We start from the raw sequence: 22,401 nt of genomic DNA on the forward strand, positions 1-22,401 counted from the left end.
AGGTCACCGCTCTCCGCCCCGGGTCACCACCCCCTCCCGCCGCCGCCTCGCGCCGGCCCCGCCCCGCCCTCTCTCTCCCGGTCCCTCCTTTCCCTGATCCTCGTCCCTCCCTCTCTCCCTCCTCCCGACACCTCCTCCTCCCGACTCCCTCCCGAGGCCGCTAAGTTTCTTCGTTCGGCTCCGCGCGCAGCCCCGGGCCCGGCCCCGGCCCCTTGACCATGCTGTGCGGCCGCTGGAGGAGCCGCGGACGGCCACCCGAGGAGCCCCCGGTGCTGGCCCAAGTCGCAGCGCCTGTCGCGCTCCCGTCTCCACCCGCATCCCAGGACGGCGGCCCCAAGAGGCCCGGGCTGCGGGCGCTGAAGAAGATGGGTCAGTGAGCGGCAGGGGCGGGGTGGGGCGGGCGCGGACGGGCCCGGGGGGCTAAGACAGGGAGGGTCGGGGTGTTCCGGCGAGCTATTCGGGGCTTCCCAATGGAGCTCTGGGGAATCTGGTGAGGGAAGGAATGCCAGCACCGTTCCAGTGGGTGGGTCGCACCTGGGGTCACGCCAGGTCCCCGGGTCCGAGATAGGCTCCAGGGATGGCCTTTGTGGAATTCCCACCAGGAGGCGCCCGCGGGACGTGTGGCGTGGGAGTTTGGACGAGGGGCGCAGACTGGGGTTCCAGAGGGCAGGGAGAGTGGAGAGGAACAGGCTTGAGGTATCCCTAGCCCCCTCCCCAACACCTTCTAGGGCAACCCCCCCTGGGCATCCTGGGTTCTTGGCCCCCTTAGGAGGGAGTGAGAGTTGTAGAAGGGGCTGGCATCTCAAGCCAGCCCTCCAACCCTGCAGCCTGCACTGGGGTTACAACAGCCACACAGCACTGGTAGGGCTGGTCCAAGTGATGAGAAGACTGACCTTGGAGTCAAAAAGCCAGAGCTGCCCTCTCAGTCTTGGGGGAAGTCACTGGGGAAGGAATGTAACTGTGGTTCAGGAGGCATCTCCCAGACACAGGCAGGCGCTGGGTGGTTACAGATGTGGTGACCTTCGCTCTTCTTCACCTTCCTGAGAAGCAAATAAGTATAATCCTCATTTCACAGATGAACCTGACTCCAAGAAGGCAAGGAATTTGTCTATGGCCACACAGCTAGGAAAGGGCAAAGGTTGGTGTGGACCCCACACTGCTGCTGGCACCCTCTCAGAGTCTAGGCAAAGTGGGACTGACTGGGTGGTTGAGGGCTTGAACGAGGGGGTGTATGCGTGAGATTATTTTATAAAATGTAAAGTACATAAGACTGAAGTGGTGTAGTGGAGTAGCGGTCGGTAGAATAGTTAACGATGGAGAGGTCGGAGGTGGGGCAGAGGGAACAGAAGAGCAGGGCTGCCAGGAGACCTGCGTGAATCTTTGGGCAAAAATCAGGGGTCCCGTTTGCTGCACTGGCCTTCTCTTTACCACTGCCTCTCCACCTCCTTGCTCTTCCTTCTACCTTCTCTCATTTATTTGACCTGAATATATTGAGCTCTGACTATGTTCTGAGCACCATGCCTGGCACTCTCATCACAGAGAAAGAAGACATGATCTCTGCTCTACCCTCCATCAATTACATGTGCATTCAACAAACATTTATCCAGTGACTGTAGTATGCTCTGCCCTGGGGGTTCAGCGGTGAACAATACAGACACAGTTCTCACCCTCAGAGAGCTGAAGCACCAGCATGGATGTCAGACAATGAAGCAAAGAAACAGGGCTCTGAAAGGAGGGGCAAGTGAGATGCTGGGCAGCCAGTGAGGGCCCCGCTGTACCCCAGATCTGGAAGGAGACTGGAGTGAGGAAAAGAGGGAGAGGCAGGTGGAGGCTGGATCCTCAAGACCCCTCTTTATGGCCTTTCTCTGGAGGGCAGCAGGAGCCCGGGAGAGGTCTCAGGCAGGAGGAGAGAGGCAGGTGTTTGGTAGAGTAGGGGTGGCTTGGATGAAAGTGGAGGTAAAACAAGGAGACAGCCAAGCTATAGTGGGGTTCAGATGTGGGCTGGTGCAGCTGAGATGGATTCCAGAACCACAGGGACGTAGATTGGGCTGGACTCTGCAGTTGGCGGGATCTGAAAGTTGTCTGATCGGTGGCAGTGTCATTCTCTGGGCTAAGGGGCAGTGGTTTGGGGAGAGGAGGATGGCCAGGGGGAGCTGTGGTGCCACCGACACAGCCAAGGGCTGGTGTTAGGCCAAAGAAGCAGCCCTGGGAGTCAGCCACCTGTGGGGGTTGTGGATGCTGTGCAGGGCTGAGGTCATGCTCCTGCACACCTGTCTGCCTCTTCACTCACACACATTATTTGCTAAGTGCCATCAGTGAGCCAGGGCGCTATGCCAGGGGCTGGGACTACAGAGATGAAGAGCACAGAGCCTTGCCCTGGGGGAGCGTACGGTGTAGTGTCAGGGGACACTTGTAGACAAATTACAGCTGAGCCCAAGACTCAGCACCCTTTGGCTGAGTCAGACTGCACAGGAGCTCTGGGCACCCTGTCACGGTGACGCTGTAGGGAACTATGTGGGCGTCAGAATGTCATCTGGGCCACCCTCCCTCCCCACCACTGCACTGTCCTGCTGAGTGACTGATGAAAGAGAGGAATGTCAAGTCTGTGGGGAATGCCCTTCTCCAGGCCTCGCTGAGTCCAGGGACAGGGTGGACTTGGGCCCAGCTCCTCAGGATGTCAAGGCCAAGGCCCTAGGTCTGCCACCCGGCTAGCTTCCACTCCGACCCACAGCTGCCTCTCCTGAAATAATCCTCAGGGCTTCGCTTGTCACTGCCTGACCACACCCCTTAGGCTAACAGAGAACAGATTTCATTTCAGATCCGGTCAAGAGACTAGGGCAGGGCATGGGTCAGAGTCAAAGACTCAGAGGGGCCTAAGGAAAAAAAGGGGCCTTTTGGGCCACACTGCGGGGAACCAGGATGAGAGGGGAGGAAGAGCAGCCCCCATGTTGAGAGGGAGTTATTTGTGTAGCCTGGGGTCCAGTCCTCTGGGGGCACCCATCCCCATCCCCAGGCTGGGCTGCTGGCTTGCCTGCCCCCAGGAAGCCAGGGAACAGTTGAACAGCAAGAAGAGGAGCCCAGTGAGCGCCAGACACAGCGCTGAGCTCGCCTTAGCCCAGATCCTGCTTAATCCTTGGCCACCCCCACTACCCCCTGGAAAGGTGCTGCCCTGTCCTCACATTACAGAAGAGAAATCCCAGGAGGAGGGGGTGAAGTAACTGGCCAAGGCCACGCGGCTAAGAGGCAGCACTGTCCCTCTGCCGCCAAAGCCATCATTTTCAATGATGGCTCTTTATTGCCAGAATTAATGAATACTAATTAACACCTTTACAGCAAGGTGCGGGCACTTTTCACATATTAGCTCTTTTAAAGTCACAACTGTATGGGGCAGGTAGAACCATTAGCCTCATTTTACAAGTGAGGAAACTGAGGTTCAGACAGGTTTAGTAACTTGCCAAGGATTCAAAGCTGGGAAGTAGCCAAGAGAGGATTTGAACCCAGAGTCCATGCTCCTAACACTGTAGATGAATGAGTGATTTATGCCAGGATGGGGGAGCCTGCTACACCCCTCCCTCACAGTGGCTCTGCCAGCCTCCAGGGGTGTCCTCCTCATAGGGTTGCCAAAAAGAATAGGATACCCTGTTAAGTGTGAATTTCAGATAAACAACAAATAATTTTGGACATACTGATACTAAAATATTATTTATTGTTTATCTGAAATTCACATTTAACAGGGCATCCTGAATTTGATCTGGCAACCCTATCTCCCCAGAGCCCCCGTCTGTCCCTGTGCCTCCAATGCTCCACCCCGCCTTTAATCCTCCCTGGGAGCAGAGCACTGAGTGGGCAGAATCTGCTCCCTTCCCTGGTCTGCACACATCACCAGGGGCCACAGGGCAAGTGGACTCTCCCGATGGCCTGCCCAGGACGTCTCCTGCAGGGTGAGTGGGGCTGCCAGGGGTGAGGTTGGCAGGTGGGGGTCTTCAGAGTAGCCAGAAGTCCCACCAGGTGCCTGGGTGGTGGGGAGGGCTGGTTAGCCCTCCAGGTCACGCCAGCACATGCCAGGCAGGACTAGGGGGCTCACTCTGTGATGCCTTTTGGCCTCCCTCACCTCTCCTCCTTCCTCAGCTCTCAGGAGCACCCCCTTCCTTCACAATCTCTGCCCTGAAACAGGCTTTCAAAACTGGCCTGGCCCTGCTGCAAAGGGTGCTGCCACCTTTATTGCCTTGTGTCCGCAGGGGTAGGGGAAGCACTGCCTGCCTTTCCTGACTTTGTTGATCCTTTAAGGAATGTTATGGATTCTGGCTCTGAGCTCTGCTGGGCTCTAGCCTTGGGTGTGGCAGCCAACTGGGGCGAGGGGGACACTCTTGGTACCTGACGTGCTGGGACTACTGGCTGGCCCGAGAATTCAGGTGGGAAGGTGTTGGAGACTCCTCATCATTGCCTGTGCCCCCAGAGCCCCATAGCCTCAGTCACCGGGAAAAGCTGCTCTTCCTCCCCTCCCCCCATTGGCATGACGCTGTCGGCTGTCGCTGTTCCCTGCATGTCTCACATTCCTGCTGGAGCCCCATGTGCCCTTCCTGAGTGCGCATTGGCTCACGCACACTCTCACACACACACACACACACACTGCCTAGTTTCTACCCCAAGCTGACCACCTTCCTCCTACCCGCCAACCCCATACACGTACACATGTACACACCTTATATGCACACACCACCCCCTACACATATCTTCATTCCTTACACACCCTGCTGTCTGCATACATGCCCCATGACCACACAGCGTCTCCTACTCCCGCCACCAGCCAGCTCTGGCCTCTGCCTGCCTCCTACACAGCCCCTGCGTCCATCCTGCCTTGGCTGACCCACACTGCTTTCAGCAAACACAACTTGTCCTCTCTGATCATCAGTGGCCCATCTATGAGAGTGGGAACCAGACATGAACTTGGCCTCCTACAGCCCCTTCCTGCACTGCCACTGAGCTGTCCCCAGACTTAGCCACAAAATTGCTCAGGCCCCAGATCACACCCCACCCAAACCGCCCAGGCTGAAGGTGGTCGTTGGGAAACTGCAGGCCTGCCCATTCCTCACCGCCTCCTGGCCTCTCTCTGGAGGCTGAGATCAGCAGTCCTCCCAGGGAAGGTGTCTGGGCCCAGCTAACAACAGGGAGCTGGGCTGGGCAGGAGAGGGAACCAGCTGGAGCCCACGGGACTGAGAAGCACAGATGTAGCAGAAGACCCAGGTCCCTCCTCCCTACTGGGCACTGCCTCGGTTTCCTTGGTTTCTTTCTTCATTAACATTTGTTGGTGCCCCCTGTGGACAGGCCCCACACAGAGTCTGTGTGCTCCTTTCAGCCTTTGACACAGAGGCCTTTGGCTTAGCACCCCCACCCTGCCCCAACTCGAAATGCATTCCAACTCCACCACTTACCGACCCATGACCCTGGACAAGTTGGCTAGCTGCTCTGTGCCTCCTTAACAGCTTTACTAGAATTAATTTACATACAATACCATTCAGCCATTTAAAGTGGACAGTGATTTCTGGCATATTGCATTATTAATTTTCCAAAAATTGTGGTCAAATATAATAGAATACAAAATTGGCCATTTAAACCATTTTTAAGCAGGAAATTCAGTGGAATTAATTACATTCACAATGATGTGTTAGTTCCAAAACTTTTCCATCACCCTAAACAGAAACTTTGTAACCATTAGGCCACAATCTCCCATTCTGCCCTTTCCCCAGCCCCTGGTAACCTCCAATTTACTGTTTCTGAATTTTTAAAAATTGAAGTGTAAGTAATATCAAATCCGTTTCAACATCCCACTGTGTGTATATACCACATTTGGCTTATCTATTCATCTGTTGATGGACACTTGGGTTCTTTCTACATTTTGGCTATTGTTTGTCCTCATTTTTACTACTATTATTTCATGATTATTCCCCTCTCTGCTTGGTCAAGTTGGTCATGGTGCTGGCCCAATCCAGCTCCAGGTTCAAGGCAGAGATGGATAGAGAACCCACAGAAACCACAGGAAGCAGGCAGCTTGTGCACCTGCTCTGAGCAGGTAGCAGTGAGGTCAAGGAAACACCTGTGGGTTTGGGTCTGGCAAGACCTATAAATGTCTCCTGGGTGGATGGACAGAGCCAGGCCCCTCCCAGCATCACTGCCTGGGGCCTGGGCCCTCCTCCTGACCTTACCCCCCTTACCTCTGTTGGTCCTGCCCTTCCTGTCTGACACCCCAGACCCCTCACTACCCCAGGGTTCAGAAGCTCAAGTAATGGAGAAATAGAGGCACCCACCCAGGGACTCAGCACCTGGCCTGGCCTGGCATGTCACCCTCATTCTGTGTGGCTTTTTCCCCCAGCAGTGGGGTTGGGAGACAGTGTGGTCCAAGGGGCAGTGTGATCTGGGCACCAGTGCTAGTTGAGTGGGCAGAATAGAATGTCACTCCTTCCCCAAACAGACTCCTGGGGAGCTGGGAATGACGGCCAGGAGCAGGGGCCGCCTCAACATGGGACCTGTCCCGGTTGGGGGCTGGTCAGGGGTTCTCGCTGCCTTTCTTCTTGCCCTGTTTGCAGAAAACTCTGGACAAAGCAGGCCGTCAGTGACTCACCTCCATTTCCGGCCTTAGTCATTCACCAGCCCCTTTCCTCTCCATCTCCCCCCACCAGCTCTGGGCTTGGCATCAGACGACTGGCCGGGTCAGGGGAGGTGGCCCCAGCTGAAAAGCCCGTTGTCACAGGAGCTAGAAGTCCCCTTTCCCACAGCTGAGGAGGTAGAGGAGGGGTGGACTCAGTCCTGGTGGCCCTGCAGGTTCCCCTGATTGCCCTGCCTCCACCCACAGGATGAGAGAATTCAGAGGTTGCCTGGATATGGGGATAGGGGGCTGAGGATCTGGTGAGTCTCTTGGCCTGGCACATGCCATGTTCCAGCTCTTTGGAAGAAGGAGGGTTCCACCTCCCCTTACTGGCTAGGTGGCACCAGAGTGGGCATGACCCTTCCAGAAGGCCACAGTCTAAACCCTTAGAGACCCCTTGGAGCCATTAGGGTCACAAATTGACCACAGCCTCTTAAAGATTACAGGTTTCTATTCCTGCTGCTGAGACCATGATTCTCAATCACAGTTGTCCTCAAAGTCACAGGGTAGCATTTTAAACATACAGATGCCCAACCCCCAACCTGCACCTCCTGGATGAGAATCTCTGGGTCATGGGTTTTACAACCTCCCCCAGGTGATTCTAATGCACAGCCAGGATTGAGAACCACAGGCCTCTGCCCTGAAACTGGGACAGATGGTATAGGGCTGGGGCTAGAATGCACTTAGTCCCCCAGCTCTCTGTCCATCTGCCTTCCCTTTCAGAAAACACTGGCTGTAGCCTGGCTCTGATACAAGCACTGAGGTGAGGATATTCCAGTGTCGGGTTTTATTAAAGTCCACTGAAATTACAATTTTGGCAGGGCATTTTAATTAAAGTAAAAAATGTTGGAGGTCAGGGAAGGAGAATGCCTATTTGAGGACAAATCAGGGAAGGCTTCCTGGAGGAGGAGGTATCTGAGCTGGTCTTTGAAGGACTCCATTGTGAGGAAGAGGCAGGAGAAGGATCCCATAAAAGCTCCTAGAGAGAGTGAGAGGAAGACCCAGGAATTTAGACTTGATTCTTTAGGTCAGGGTTTGCAGGTGGGCAGGCAGGGGCTGTGGGGCCGAACCCAGTACCGGGAGCTTATTAAAATAAAGGGAGGAAGAGAAGCACTATCCTATTTCCTTTTTCCCACGCAGTGGTGTTTTAGGGCTTTTTGTTTCAATTTGATTTAATTGCCAACATTGAAAAATCTGGAGGCTTCACATACAAATCCAGATTCCGGTTCTCTGGAAACTCTGGGCCCTCATCCACTCCTGGCTGCCCCCCTTGCAAAGGCCGTGGACCCTACAATTTGGCTGGTTCCTGCACATTCTATTATCCCCTGGCTCATAAACCTTTGGTTCTGACGCCTGCTGAGGTGAATCGAGCAGGGTGTGGCCCCACCAGGATGGGTAGCAACTTGACTGAATTTTAGATTCCCTAGCAGGTATTACTGTGGTCTCCATTTTATGAATGGAGAACATGAGGCTTAGAGCCGTCACAGGGTGGTACCACCAAGGCCGTGTAACTGGGAAATAACAGAACTAGGATTTGACTCCCCGGACCCCTGAATTTAAATCTGCTGTTTCTTACCCTCCCAAGCCCAGGGTGGTTGCCGGGAGTGGGGAGAGGGGGAATAGAAACAGGAGCAGAGGGGTCAGTGTAGTGGCCAAGGGTGACAGTGCTAGAGCCTGACCTCCAGGATTTGAAGCCTGCTTCCCCTTCCCACCCATGGAATTCTGGCAAGTTCCTGAAGCATCTCTGCACTTGTTTCCTTATGTGTTTATACATGAGTGGGGTCTGGCATGTAGTACGTATTTTGTAAACATTTTATCTTATTAAAGAATATGGATGCTGTGACCGGAGAACACATGTGGGATGAGGGGTTACATGGGGTGTGACAGTGACTGGGTAAGGGGGAGCACCACATGTCACAGGAGATCATGCTTTGGCTGGACCTCACCAGGGCATCTGGAGATCAGCCTCAGGCTGGCCAAGACAGGGATGGGCCTGGTATGCTTGGCCTGTCACCCAGGAGCCAGAGTGGCCTCTGCTGTCCTCCCTTGTCTTTGGGAAAGCAGAGGAGCTTGGGTTGCAGCAAGAAAGATTTAGGTTAGTTAATGAGACTACCCTCTTGATGGTCAGAGTTTCATGTCAAGGGGAAAGGCTGTTGAGAACAGATTCTGGGCTTGAAGGCTGGAGGCCCTGATGGAGGGGAGAGGCAGAAAGGGTAACCTTTAGTGAGGCCTGAGTCCCAGTTGCTGCCTGAGCAGATGCTCTGCTCTGAGGGCCTCCAGGGGAGGCTGCTTGGCAGGGAGGAGAGTGGGCCTGGGTGGGACACACTAAACACAGGCCTTGAGGCCAAAAAGCCTGAGCCAACGCCGGTACTGGGGCATATTACAAGGAGAGGAAAAGTGACCTCGAAGGGTTTGCAGGGGTTTGAGAGGGAGGCTGCAGCTTCCAGCTAGGAGGAGGGTGGAGAGAGCCGGCAGGCAGGGTCGGACAAATCCGGCCAGGATGCCCCATGGCCTCCTGCCCCCGCAGGCCTGACTGAAGATGAGGACGTGCAAGCCATGCTGCGGGGCTCCCGGCTCTGCAAGATCCGCTCGAGGACGTGGCAAAAGGAGCGGCTGTACCGGCTGCAGGAGGATGGCCTGAGCGTGTGGTTTCAGCGGCGCATCCCGCGCGCACCATCGCAGCACATCTGTGAGCTGGGGCTGGGCAGGTGCGGGGCTGGTGGTGGGGGTGCTGGGGACAGTATCGGGTTGGGGACAGTGGGGGCCTGGCCCCAGCGCCCTGACCCGGCCGCTCGTGTCCCGTCGCTCCCCGCAGTCTTCGTGCAGCACATCGAGGCCGTCCGCGAGGGCCACCAGTCCGAGGGCCTGCGGCGCTTCGGGGGTGCCTTCGAGCCAGCGCGCTGCCTCACCATCGCCTTCAAGGGGAGCCGCAAGAACTTGGACCTGGCGGCGCCGACGGCGGAGGAGGCCCAGCGCTGGGTGCGCGGGCTGGCCAAGCTGCGCATGCGCCTTGACGCCATGAGCCAGCGCGAGCGCCTCGACCAATATCCTCCCAGAGAGGGCAGCGGGCCCGGGCGTGGAGGGGGGCTGGCTCTGTCCCGGGAGGACCCCAGGCCCAGGGGAGGCATGGCCTCGTCCTTAGGGAACCCACGGTCTGAGACAGTCCCTTGTCTTCAGAACTGAGGGTGGCAACGCGGCTTCCTGTCTCTGGGGAGCGCGGGTCCCGGAGGACACAGCTGTGGTGCTCAGGGGGTCCACAGGCTGAGGGGGAAGCACAGCCTCCAAACCCAGGAGCCCCCAGAGTCGGGGGTGTGAGCTACCAGTCAGTTACGCGACTGCCGGGGGCGGCGCCCAGCCAGTTGCTGGTATTTCCTGAGCACCCACACCTGGATCCACTCCTATCTGCACCGGGCCGACTCCAACCAGGACAGTAAGATGAGCTTCAAGGAGATCAAGAGCCTGCTCCGAATGGTCAACGTGGACATGAATGACATGTACGCCTACCGCCTCTTCAAGGTGGGCACTGCCACCCCTCTGACCTCTGCTCTCTGTCCTCCCCCAGCATCTGAGTTACCAGTTCTCTCCCCCCACCCCCCAGCTTTTTTGGGGAGAGTGGCCTCTGCAGAAAGGCCACATCTGGGCCTGGGTGGCGTTTTACCCTCCCCTGAAACTTCTTTACTCACTCTCAGGCAGAGCCCAAGGGTAGGGAGGACCTTGGGCTCACAGGCACACTTCTCTCCACTGTGGCATGTGTGGCACCCCGACGTGTACCCATGTCCACCCCACGTGAGGGAGCACAGACAGGGGCATTCAGGGGTGGGCTCTGCATCTACGGCCCAGTCGGAGCACACGGAGGCACCTGTGTGGATGTGGACTGTGTGACCAGCCTGTGACAATGAAAGACAGGAAGGCCATGGCACCTATGGAGCCAGGCCAACAGCTCTAGTCGACTACACCATGTAGTTTTCATTTGTGTGTTGCTTATTGCCCCTGGGGGTGAACGGGTGAGGGTGAGAACGGTAGGGGTACACATGGGAAGGGGCATTTTGGCACAGAGGCTCACCCTGCCCTGAGGTCACTATTTTTCCTCCCACATTTTGATTCTTGGGGTAGGTTATGGTACAGAGAGACAGGCACTGAACATAAGAGACCTTCCTTAGATTCCCAGCCCTGAGTTTACCAGCTGTGTGAGTCTGAGTAAGACCTGGAGCCTCACTGGCTCTCAGTTTCTCTCCCTGTGAAGTGGTGGACATCACCTTCCTTCCCAGCTGGGGTGGATGACAGGTGTGTCAGCACAGGCCCGCCCTCCCAGGGTGTCCTCCTCCTCTGAGTGTCTCTCTGCTGCTTTCCAGGAGTGTGACCACTCCAACAACGAGCGACTGGAGGGGACTGAGATTGAGGAGTTTCTTCGGCGGCTGCTGAAACGCCCGGAGTTGGAGGACATCTTCCATCGGTACTCAGGCGAGGACCATGTGCTTAGCGCCCCTGAGCTGCTGGAGTTCCTGGAGGACCAGGGTGAGGATGGTGCCACGCTGGCCCGTGCCCAGCAGCTCATCCACACCTATGAGCTCAACGAGACAGGTGAGGGATCTGACGATGGGGTTTGGGCCAACACAGCCTGGGGCTTGGCCTCTGACAGGTCCAGGTTCCCAGCTAAGTGGTCTCTGCTGCTACTGGCTGTGGGCACCGTCTTTGGCAGGTTACCTCGCCTCCAGCTGCCACATCAGTAAAATGGCATAGTAATGTCACGGTGTTGGGTTGAAATTAAATGATATGTAGAGTCTAGTCAGTAGGCAGGTGCTCATTATTACTAAGTTGAATGAGCTTTAAGGCATGCAGCCAGACATGGGAGGGTCCCCTCTGCGGCCTGACGCTCTCCTCTGCCCATTCCTGCAGCCAAGCAACACGAGCTGATGACACTGGATGGCTTCATGATGTACCTGTTGTCACCTGAGGGGGCTGCCTTGGACCCGGCCCATAAGTGCGTGTTCCAGGACATGGACCAGCCCCTCGCCCACTACTTCATCTCCTCCTCTCACAATACCTATCTGACTGACTCTCAGATCGGGGGGCCCAGCAGCACTGAGGCCTATGTTAGGTACCATAGTTGGGGGACTATGGGGGTGAACATGTCTGGGAGCCCAGCTTGGGGGGCATATGGGGCTCAATTCCCACTGTGGGCTTCCTGGAGCCTACCTGGGGCCTGCCTGTTGCCCTGCTTCCTGACACGTTGCCTGTCCATCCATCTACAGGGCCTTTGCCCAGGGATGCCGCTGTGTGGAACTGGACTGCTGGGAGGGGCCAGGAGGGGAGCCGGTCATCTACCATGGCCACACCCTCACCTCCAAGATCTTCTTCCGAGATGTGATCCAGGCAGTACGTGACCATGCCTTCATGGTGAGCCCCAGGAACCCCAGGCCCAGACCCAGAGCTTTCCCAGTGAGCCCAGCCACCCTCCGTTCTTCCAAAAGAAACCCCTGCCCAGAGAATCACTTTTACCAAGTATGGCTGGGACCACTGGCCAATCAGGTAGAATAAAGCTGGGTAAGAGGCTCCCTTCTTCTACTCTCATAATTAGTAAATGTATTAAAATCACAGAATTGCCAGAAGAAAACCTTGTGGGTAAGGAAGGACATTTTAATCATGACTCACAAAGAGAAAGGCATAAAAGAGAAGCTCAACGTTGCATCTACATAAAATTGCAACTTCTGCAAAGCTATACACATCTTACCATCAACAAATGACGGGCTGGGATGAAAAGTTTGCAACCTAAATGACATGATCAATGTCATTAATATATAAAGAGCATTTATAAAATAAAAAGATTCCTGCAGCTGCTCTCATTTCCCCAGACAGGCCATCCCTTCCCAAGGCCCCAGATCTGACCTCTGCCTCTCCACATACACCCTGACCCTGGGGTGTCCCACATCCCACCGACTCAGTCTTCCCCAGAGTGGGTTCTCCAGAGCCCTCCTTTGCCTGCCTGTCTTGAAGGGGGTGGGGGTGGGGTGTAGCAGGGTCCCAGTGGGGGAGGGGGGAGTGGCTCTGAGCTGCTGCCTCCTCCCCTGCCAGCTGTCCCCATACCCCGTCATCCTGTCCCTTGAGAACCACTGTGGGCTGGAGCAGCAGGCTGCCATGGCCCGCCACCTCCGCACCATCCTGGGGGACATGCTGGTGACGCAGGTGCTGGACTCCCACAACCCTGAGGAGCTGCCGTCCCCAGAGGTGACACTCCCAGACCCCTAGCCTGGATGGGGGGAGGGTCTGGCTTTGGGGCCCACCATCCACCTCCGCTCATGCCACCTTCCTTGTGCAGGACCCTCCCCTCTCTCTGCCTTAACCTTCCCTTGCTTCTCTGTTCATCTGACATCTGCCGCCCCAAGGTCTTGTCACTTGTCTGCCTTGCATTTTGACAAGACACACCCTACCCTCTCACCTGGCGTGGAAGGCCCTCCATGACCTGGCCCTGCCCTCCCTGCTCTGCCTCCTGCCCATGGAGGCCCTGCAGGCTTGGCCATTCCCACCTCGAAGGCTGACATTGTCTTCACCTGGAGCTCCCTTCCCAGCCACCTGTGCTCGCCAGGCGCCACCCGCTTAGAGTTCTAGCTCAGCATCAAGGGCCACTTCTGTGGCCTTAACAGCTTCCTCAGCTCTCTGGCCAGAAGTGGTCCTTCCTTCTTCTTCCTCTTTTTTATGTATTCTTATTTTCTAATTGAAGTATAGTTGGTTTACAGTGTTGTTAGTTAGTTTCTGGTGTTCCGCATAGTGATTCAGTTATTGATCCTTTCTTCTTTCCTCTCAAGCCCCCAAGCATTTTATCTGCCCCCTCAGGACATTTGTCCTTTTTGGGCTCCTTGAGAATCTCTCCTACTCCCAATCCCAGATATGCAGGGAATGTTGATTCACCTTTGTGCGTGATTTGATTTTTTTTATTAGTATGAAAATCACATACATATGGTAAAAGAAAAAATGGAGCTGCAACAAAAGCATACAACAATGAAAAACGGTTTTCCCTCCACTCAGACTCACCCTGTCCTATTTCCCATGAAGTAACCATCTTCAATGGTGTCTTGTGTATCCCTTCAAAACTTTTCCATGCATATATACCTATATACATAGCTATCTTCTCTTTCAAAGGATACATAAAGAAGATCATGTGATCACATGTTCTACACTCACTTCTTTCATATGAAATGTTTTTTAAAGAGGGCTCCTCATTCAGCCCTGAACTGCCTCATTCATTGTACTGGCTGCTATGTTGTATCTTGATGCTTGGAGGGACCTCATTAGCAGGCCCCCTGTGGGTAGCCCCATAAGCTGTTCCCCTTATAGGTTTTTTCCTATTAGAAACGTCACTCAGCTGTGTTCCCATTCCCTGCTCACCACCTCCAGCCAGCCCCTCACCCAGTGGTGGTTGAATGACAGACCAACCAGCCCACATAGGGGCAGGAGAGCTTAATTCTTCCATGTTGGCTTCTACAGCAGCTGAAAGGCCGGGTCCTGGTGAAAGGGAAGAAGCTGCCAGCTGCTCGGGATGAGGATGGTGGAATTCTATCAGACCGGGAGGAGGAGGAGGAGGAGGAGGAAGAGGAGGTGGGGGCCGCAGAGCAGAAGCGGCGGGTGAGTGGGCCTGGCTGGGCCAATCCCGGACTAGGCAGGGGCTTGGTACTACTGTGGAGCTTGGGGCAGGAGGATGGAGGCGGTGGGTTGGATCCAGCGGACCCCCGCTGAGGCTCGTCTCCCAGGCCAAGCAGATCTCCCCGGAGCTGTCGGCCCTGGCAGTGTACTGCTGTGCCACCCGCCTGCGGACCCTGCGCCCAGCCCCGACCCCGCCCCAGCCCTGCCAGGTCAGCTCCCTCAGCGAGCGCAAGGCCAAGAAGCTCATCCGAGAGGCAGGTAGGAACCAGGACATTGGGCATTTGGGGGCAGGAGGGCAGTGGGGACGTGTGGGCTCCTGATTGGGGTCGGGTAGATGTTGATCCACAAAAGAGATTGAAAGGGCTTCAGGGACAGTAAAGAAATCAGGAGGACCCCAGAGAGGGGCTGAGGGGATGAGTGCCCAGCACATGCCCAGCACCGGGCCAAGTGTATGTGGAGGGAAGAGGACATAGGGAGGAGGGAGGCTGCTGTATGCCTTCACCAGGCACACAACCTAGTGGTGGGGCCAGACACAGACGGATAATTACAGTGCAGCGCCATCAGTTAGGCATGACAGAGGCTGGGGAGCCCAGCAGGAAAGGGTGAGATCAGGGAAGGGTTCCTGAGCAGGTGATGGCTGAGAAGACACCTGACTGAAGGATGAGGAGGAAGCAGCCAGGTAAAGAGGGGAGGGGATTTCCAGACAGGAGGAGCAGGTTGTACCAAGGCCTGGAGGCATGACCGACAGGAAGTGCTTGTGGGATGAGTGATGAAATACAGGGGATGTCAGCCTGAGGCCTGGTGCCCCACCCACTGAGTCAGAAATGTGGGGATTTGGGGTGGGATGCAGCGGCAGGCTGTGGCGGGGGGGGTCCCTGCCCCTCTCTGGACTTCGGCAGACTCTTTGTGAGGACCCTCACCCCCTCATCAGAGAGGAGGAGGATTGGGGGTAGGGGGAGCTGGGGATGTGTGTTTAGCCTGTTCCCAGCATGTCCCTGGAGGTAGGGGAGGGGAGGTGACAGGCCCTGGCACCGGCTGAGGGACACTGTCCCCAGGGGCCATCACAGTCCTGCCCCTACTCTCCCCCAGGGAACAGCTTCGTCAGGCACAATGCCCAACAACTGACCCGAGTCTACCCGCTGGGGCTGCGGATGAACTCTGCCAACTACAGCCCCCAGGAGATGTGGAACTCGGGCTGTCAGCTGGGTGAGTAGGGGCAGCAGAAGCAGGGAGTGGGCAGGGGGCTGCTTCGCAGGGGTGGCCTCTTGATGGAGCCACACAGCTTTCCAGAAGGTGGGGAAAATGGGTTTTGTTGATAATAACATTAAAAAAATTGTCAGCAAGGTAAGTGGGGAAACACAAATCGGGCTTGTTTGTTGACATTATAAAATATCACATTTTTTTTAATGAAGGTGGAAATTAACAACTTCCACTCCCATGTATCCCCAACACACAGACACACACACGCACACACACCCCTAGCAGTCCCCACTAAGTCAGCACTGACGAGGGTGGGCTCTGGAGGGATGCTGAGCATCGCCAAGGGAGAGGAATATGGTCCCCTTGTGGGTAGGCGGGGAAACCTCTGGCTTCCTTGGGCCCTGGCTCTGGCCCAGGCCCAGGCCCAGCCCCTCCCTCCAGCCTTAAGGGGGCTGGGTCCCCTGTGTGGTGCTGTACCCCACAGCCATGGTGGGGGTGGGGCAGCACTACCCAGGCAGTGGGACCCTGGGTCCTCTCTCTATAAGGTCTGTCTGGGGGGAGGTCAGTGAGACCCCTGAAACTGAGCAGTGAAGAGGGGGCCACTAAGAGCCCCTGCCCTGCCCCCGCTGTGTCCACAGTGGCCCTGAACTTCCAGACACCAGGTTATGAGATGGACCTCAATGCTGGGCGCTTCCTCATCAACGGGCAGTGTGGCTACGTCCTGAAACCCGCCTGTCTGCGGCAGCCTGACACAACCTTTGACCCCGAGAGTCCCGGACCCCCCAGAACCACCCTCACCATCCAGGTCAGCAGTCTGGAACACACCCTACCCAGGGTCAGAGCTTGTTCTGCAGAGGTCCCTGTCTGCAGAGGCCTGGGGATGGCTCGTGTGAGGAAAGTTCACTTCTGAGTCTTGTGTGGGAGGGTTGGTGTGAGGGCCAGGGGCCTCCTGCTCTGAGGGGGGCCAAACTGAGGCTTCCCTTCATCGCCTGCAGGTGCTGACTGCACAGCAGCTGCCTAAGCTGAACGCTGAGAAGCCAAACTCCATCGTGGACCCGCTGGTGCGCATTGAGATCCACGGGGTGCCCGCAGACTGTGCTCGCAAGGAGACCAACTACGTGCTCAACAATGGTGGGGACCCTGCTGGTGCAGGGGGGCGGTGGGGGCGGAGATCTGGGGACAGACAGCAGAGAAGGGCGGGAGGTGCAGGGCAGGCTGCCCCGCGAGCTCTTGACTGCCAGGCCTGCGCCCTAGGCTTCAACCCCCGCTGGGGGCAGACCCTGCAGTTCCAGTTGCGGGCTCCGGAGCTGGTGCTGGTGCGGTTCGTGGTAGAAGATTATGATTCCACCTCCCCCAATGACTTTGTGGGCCAGTTTACGCTGCCTTTCAACAGCCTGAAGCAAGGTTGGTGGGGGTGGAAAGGGATGGGGGCTGGGCCTCCGAGACCCTGTTCACGTGTGCCGCCCATTTCCTCCAGTAGCCTGCCCACCCTGAGCTGGGGCCCAGCCCCTCGGGGTGGGATGCGGTCTATGCCCCCACATGCCCGGCCCCACAGGGCCGTAGGCAGAGAAGCTGATGCCTGGCTACCCACCCCACAGGGTTCCGCCACATCCACCTGCTTTCCAAGGATGGGGCCTCACTGTCACCAGCCACGCTCTTTGTCCACATCTGTATCCAGCGCTTCTGAGGACACGGCTGACCCACCTCAGGTTCCACAGGTGCCAGTATGCATTCTGTGGTGGAGGCCCTCTCCTCCCCTGGAGTGGAGGGATGATGGGAGAGCCACCCCCTCCAGCCTGCCCACTCAGCCTGCTCGCCAGGCTCTGGTCTCAACTGGGTGCTGAGGGCTGCCTCGGCCCCTCCTGAAGAATAGGCAGTTGATCTCCTCCCTAGGCCTTGAGATGGCCCCAGCAACCTGGGGCCTCAGCCCACCCATCGTCACGTCATGGCTTGTGAAGAACCAGGCCTGTTGCTGCCAGGAGACTTGGGGAGCAGGACACATGAGTCCTTAGCTACTCTCTGCTCCACAGTGGGGCCATCCCAGCCTCCTTCCCGCAAGGAGTCCAGCCGGCCCCTTGCCCCTGTCTCCAGGCATTAGCCACCCACTAAGACCCTCCTTCCCCCTCCAGGGTTTCCTGGGCTCCTCCCTCCAGCTCGTGAACCTGTGCTCCTTTCCCTTGTTGAAGCAAGCAGGGAGAGGGTGGCAGGGGTCCTGGGGAAACCCAGAAGTCGGTTTTATAACTTGTGTCATAGAAGACCCCTGGAGAGGACAGTAGAACAAGACTATTTTAAAAATAAAGAAGCAAGTTTATTTTACCTTTGCCACCTGCCCCAGCACCTCTGAGGCCACACCCTATAAGGAGGGAAGGGGCAGGGGGAGTGTCCCTTGGGACCCTTCCCACAGCAGGGCTATTTGTCTAAGACAGCCAGGGGTGCTGGAGGAGATGCCACAGCTCGAAATAGCCTTGACTCCTGCTCTTGGCTAAAGCCGCTGCCAGTATCACAAGACTGAGGACACCAAATCACAAGCCCCACCCCCCCCCACACACACCAGGGGCTTTGGATGAGTAGAGAGCAGGTGGGTGGGCTTCTGCCCCAAAAGGGGGGGGGGGACAGGACTCTGAGGAACTTCAGATAGAGAGCCCAGCTTTCCAGGCTCAGCGGGGTTTGAAGCCCCTATCTGCTGAGTAGACAAACCCCAGGGACCTGGGGCTCTCCTTCTACAGCCAGTCTTTAGACCAAGGCCTGGAAAGCAGCAGGCTGCACCAGGCCCCCCAGAGATGCTGGGAGAGTGTGTCCAGACACCAGATGACAGGATCCAGAGAAAGCCTATTAGAAAAGTGACTTTCTGGGATTAATTATGAGCCCTGGCATCTGGGGTTCCTTCAGGCAACAGTACCAAGGGCAGAGCTTGGCAGCAGTGCCCAGAGGATGGCCTGGGGCAGGGGATGGGGGGCTGGAATCGGCCCCCAGAGAACCCAGGGCCTGGGAGGGTTCGGCTGCCTCCACCTTCTTGCAACCCCATGACCTGATGTAGGAAGTGACAGCCTCACCGTGCTCTCAGTTTATGCGGAGAGTGGCATTTGGTTCTGATGAATTTGTGTCTGAAAGGGGCCCAGAAGCGCCCCTGTACAGAACTGTGAACCACTGGGCTGGGCAGTCTGGGTACCCAGTACACAGGGGCCAAACTGCAGCCCCATGGTGGGAGGCACGGTGAGGCCAAGTCCAGCGTTAAGAATATGAAGGACAATTAAGAGCCATCTGGCCCCCGCAAGGCCAGGTCTGGTCAGGCCTCGGGGCCTGTGTCAGGGGAACATTCTGCTTCTCTTCTCCAGTGTGGTGTAGCAAGAGAAGGAGTTTACTGCCAGAAGATCCCCAAAGCTGGGAAGATGGCCTTGAAAAAGTGAGAGTCATTAAGACAGGGAAGTTAACAGGAACTGAATATGGGAGGTGGGGGCAAAGAAGGAAGGCAGCTGGTAATTTAGGGAGGTCCCTGGGTGGAGACCACCCACAGGGCTGTGTTCTCCCAGCCCAAATCTAAGGGCAAGAACTAAGGCCCACGCTTTCAGGAGCTGGAGTGAGCTGGTCTGGGGTGGGGAAAGACACAATTTGTGGGTTTAAGAGGGTCAGGAAAAGGCCTCACAGATGATCCCAGGGCAGTCCTGTGTCCTCTCAGGCTGCAGCATGGGGCCCAGGTTCCCTGGAAAGGGGCTTGGAGGCACCAACCATGGGGGGGGGGGAAGGGGGTTGGTAAGTCTGGACGCATTTCCTCAGGCCCTTCTTGAGGGCTGGCTCAGTGTGTGCAGCAGGACCTGGGGGTCCACAGCATTGAACAGCACCCTGGTGGCTTGATAGAACCACCTGGCCTCTGGCCCTCAAGGGGAGATATGGCCTCTAGGTGAGTGGGGGGCGCCACTGCTGACCCAGAACTGAGGGGGCTGCGCTGCCAAGATCCCCAGTGCTGGCCCAGAGCCCAGCTGCTCCTCTTACAAGGAACAAACCTGAGTCATAACGGCTTCTCACTGGCGGGTGGGAGAGGTTCAGGGAGAAGAGCCAAGCTGGCCTTCAAAGGGCAGCCTTACCAAAAGAAAGTATTCAGAAGCTGCCCGCTGCTGTGGTCACGAGGGCCTGCAGACTCCATAGGTTCCACTGCCACCTGCTGACCAGAGGAATACCAAGAGGGCAGGAGGGTTTTGTTCAGCTGCTTCTTTTATTAGAAACAAGTGAGATGTACCAAGCAGAACAACAATGCATTTGGTATTTCTTTCCCCACCCCAGAAACGGATGCCCCTCCCGAAACCCAGAGAAAAGCCAAGACAGAAAGGTGAAGCTTCCCCCTTCCCTGTTCCCGGATGTGACGCCCTGCTGGCAGTCAGTCAATATTTCTGAACTGAATTGTCAGGAATGAAAAGTTCCCCCACAGCCTCCCTAGGGACAGTGTTTGCAGGTCTGCCTTCACTTTACAGTAGTAAACTGAAGCCCTGGGTCTCCTTTTGTTCTGGGGCAGGTGGGCCAGGCCACAAAAAGGATTGGGTGAGGAAGCACTGGCCAGAGATACGCTCCTGCCCTCGCTCGCCAGCCTGGCAGTCACCATCTCCCAGGCTGCAACTCTATGAAGCTATCCAGGCCTATGGGCCAGCCCTTAGGCTGGTTAAATGCTGATCATCTTTGGGCAAATATTTCAAGACCATAGGGACATCCACCCTGGGCTTTAGTGAGCCAGCAAGTAAGCGACGGCAGTTAGAATGGAGTTGCAGGCAAGGCTTCAAATTTTCCATAATCCTAGGTGTTAAAGTGGCTTGGTGTGGGCTGGCCTTCAAACCAGATGTCAGTGTCTTCAGAAGTAGGCGTGCATCGGGGAAACAAGCCCTTATGTAGACCTCAGTCCAGAGCTGGGGCCTCCCTTCTACTCAGCTCTCTCCCTACAGAGACAGGAGGCCGTGGGAATGTGCCACAGGGTCTCGGGTCAAATGCAGTTAATCCAAAGGCAGGAGGCAAACATCTGGAACACAGAGTCTGAAAGCCCAGCGCCAGTAAGTAAGTACTGGCAGCAGAGGGTGAGGGCCACGCCCAGGAGGTCCTCCGACAGCGGCTGCCTGAGGCAGGTCCCGGCTAATGAGCTTGGAGGCCCCGGGGTCCTTCCCTGGTTTGGTTCAAGCCAGTCAAGGCTCCTTGTGGGGAGGCCCCCAACCCCAAGCAGTGGTTCTCTCCGAGCTCTCTGACCTGAAGTCCTGGAAGGGGTTGAGTGAAGAACCTAGGGACCGTTGGGACAAAAAGACTAACAGCAGCCACCGAACAAACTCCTGCAGACCTGGGTGGTGGTGCTAAAGGCCGGCAGGGTCCCCACCATAAGACAACAGCAGACTCCAAGAAGCAGGCATGAGTTTTGAGGAAGACACTGGGGCCTCTCCAGGAGATGTGTTTCTTCCGGAGCAGACACGGGCCTCAGTTTCCATTCCATGACTGGGGACAACCAAGGCAAAGCTCACTCCCAGGGCTGTTGTACACCTCAAATCTCAGAGGCAGCTCAGGCTGGGCCTGGGCCCAGAGCTGACCAAGCCTATGACAGGGAGCCTTTCCAAGTTCCAGATCCTACCCAAGGTAGGAGAGTCGGGCACTTTGTTCTTTGATACCCTTAGAAGCCTGCACAGGGAGGGCTACTCTGGGCCTTGGGGAGCAGTCTGATGTCTGTGAGGCTGTACAGGCAAGCCTTGCCTCTCCGACTCCTGCCATCTGCGGAATGCAGTGCACATCTTGCTAAGAACAGCAGCTTCTTTGGTCTGAGTATCTTGGAGTCCAGGAGTCAAAGGTCAGCCACCATCGATGCCTACAGTTTGCAGCACAGGGACGACGGGAAGAAGGGAGGCCCCTTGAGGCCTCTGATGAAAATCCAATACAGTGGAGTTGCTGGCTCTGGCAGCAGTCTGCAGAAAGCGGGCACCATCCCTGCAGGGGCAGGGGCAGCACAACCCCATCCCAAGTATACAATTTCCTGCAGCTCTGGGAGACTGCAAAATTAGCCTCTGGCAAACCTCACCAAAACCTATAGCCTGCAACACAGGCCTTTTGGCCCGCAGAGCATGGCTTCAGTTAGTGGGACCAGACTGAGCCTGGCCTGCCGGCTAAGGCTTCCTTCCCTCTACAAGCAGCCAGGAAACCCCCTGGCCCACACATCGCACCATCCACCCATCACTTCCTCCTAGAGCAAAAGTTACATACAAGCCTGGATGTGGCCTGCTGACAATTCCCCAGCCCAAACCTCCCCAAGCCACTTAGCTGAGTACAACTGAGGAATGCCCACACGGACAGCCACGTGATCAGAGGCTCCATTATTTTGGGGGAAACTGGCAGCATCAGTAACTATCACCACCACCACCACAAAAATCCACAAAACATCATCAGAGAAAATCAGACTCAGACAATGGCGACAGGAAATCATTTCTGTTGCCAAGCCCAGACAGGCGTCTATTACTCCTTGCCGCTATTTGCAGGCTGTGCTCTTGGAAAAGAGCACAAGAGATGGCTAATGGGTTGGAAGGCACAGGCCGGGGGCTGGTGGCTGGAGGTCTGGGTGTGGCCCCTCACCATCCTTGCCCAACCACCCTGGGGGCATCAGGGTGCTGGCTCTTTGCTCTGAGACGAGCTAAGCAGAGCTTGCACTGATGTGGTCTCCACCAGGTCCTAGATGCTACAAGGAGGTTAAAGGTCCCCTTCAAACTGCCAGTCACCCCAGACAGTGGAAAAATACAATCTCCCAGGGGAGTTATCCCTATAAGGTTGGCAACAGCTGGCTGAAGAGTCCTGATTCAAAAATCAGTTGGCAGGATGACTTCCTACAGGGAGCAGGCCAAGAGGACTGGGAGAAGTGCCTTGATTCATGAAATCTGCTACCACAGATCATCCCCGCTGCCCGGGTTCAG

At 56.4% G+C, this 22,401-nt stretch overlaps 1 protein-coding gene across 3 annotated transcripts; it reads left to right on the forward strand.

The window, feature by feature from the left end:
• The first annotated feature begins 2 nt into the window (after positions 1 to 2).
• On the forward strand, positions 3 to 17,797 carry PLCD3 (phospholipase C delta 3). 3 transcript variants are annotated; one of them, XM_074343275.1, is made up of 16 exons: positions 3 to 369; positions 3,735 to 3,941; positions 9,171 to 9,332; positions 9,459 to 9,687; positions 10,030 to 10,159; positions 10,996 to 11,224; positions 11,540 to 11,741; positions 11,896 to 12,040; positions 12,716 to 12,868; positions 14,126 to 14,263; positions 14,389 to 14,539; positions 15,371 to 15,487; positions 16,120 to 16,286; positions 16,477 to 16,612; positions 16,736 to 16,885; positions 17,080 to 17,797. In XM_074343275.1, the coding sequence occupies exons 1-16, from the start codon at positions 219 to 221 to the stop codon at positions 17,166 to 17,168; spliced, it is 2,556 nt and encodes an 851-aa protein (XP_074199376.1). In that variant the 5' UTR covers positions 3 to 218; the 3' UTR covers positions 17,169 to 17,797. The 3 variants fall into 3 exon arrangements, with proteins under 3 accessions (XP_074199376.1, XP_074199377.1, XP_010957797.2); XM_074343276.1 differs by having other exon boundaries at positions 11,896 to 12,019; XM_010959495.3 differs by lacking the exon at positions 3,735 to 3,941.
• The last annotated feature ends 4,604 nt before the right edge of the window (positions 17,798 to 22,401 follow it).

The sequence above is a fragment of the Camelus bactrianus genome, chromosome 16 (assembly GCF_048773025.1).
Source record: "Camelus bactrianus isolate YW-2024 breed Bactrian camel chromosome 16, ASM4877302v1, whole genome shotgun sequence".
Taxonomy (NCBI): Eukaryota; Metazoa; Chordata; class Mammalia; order Artiodactyla; family Camelidae; genus Camelus; species Camelus bactrianus.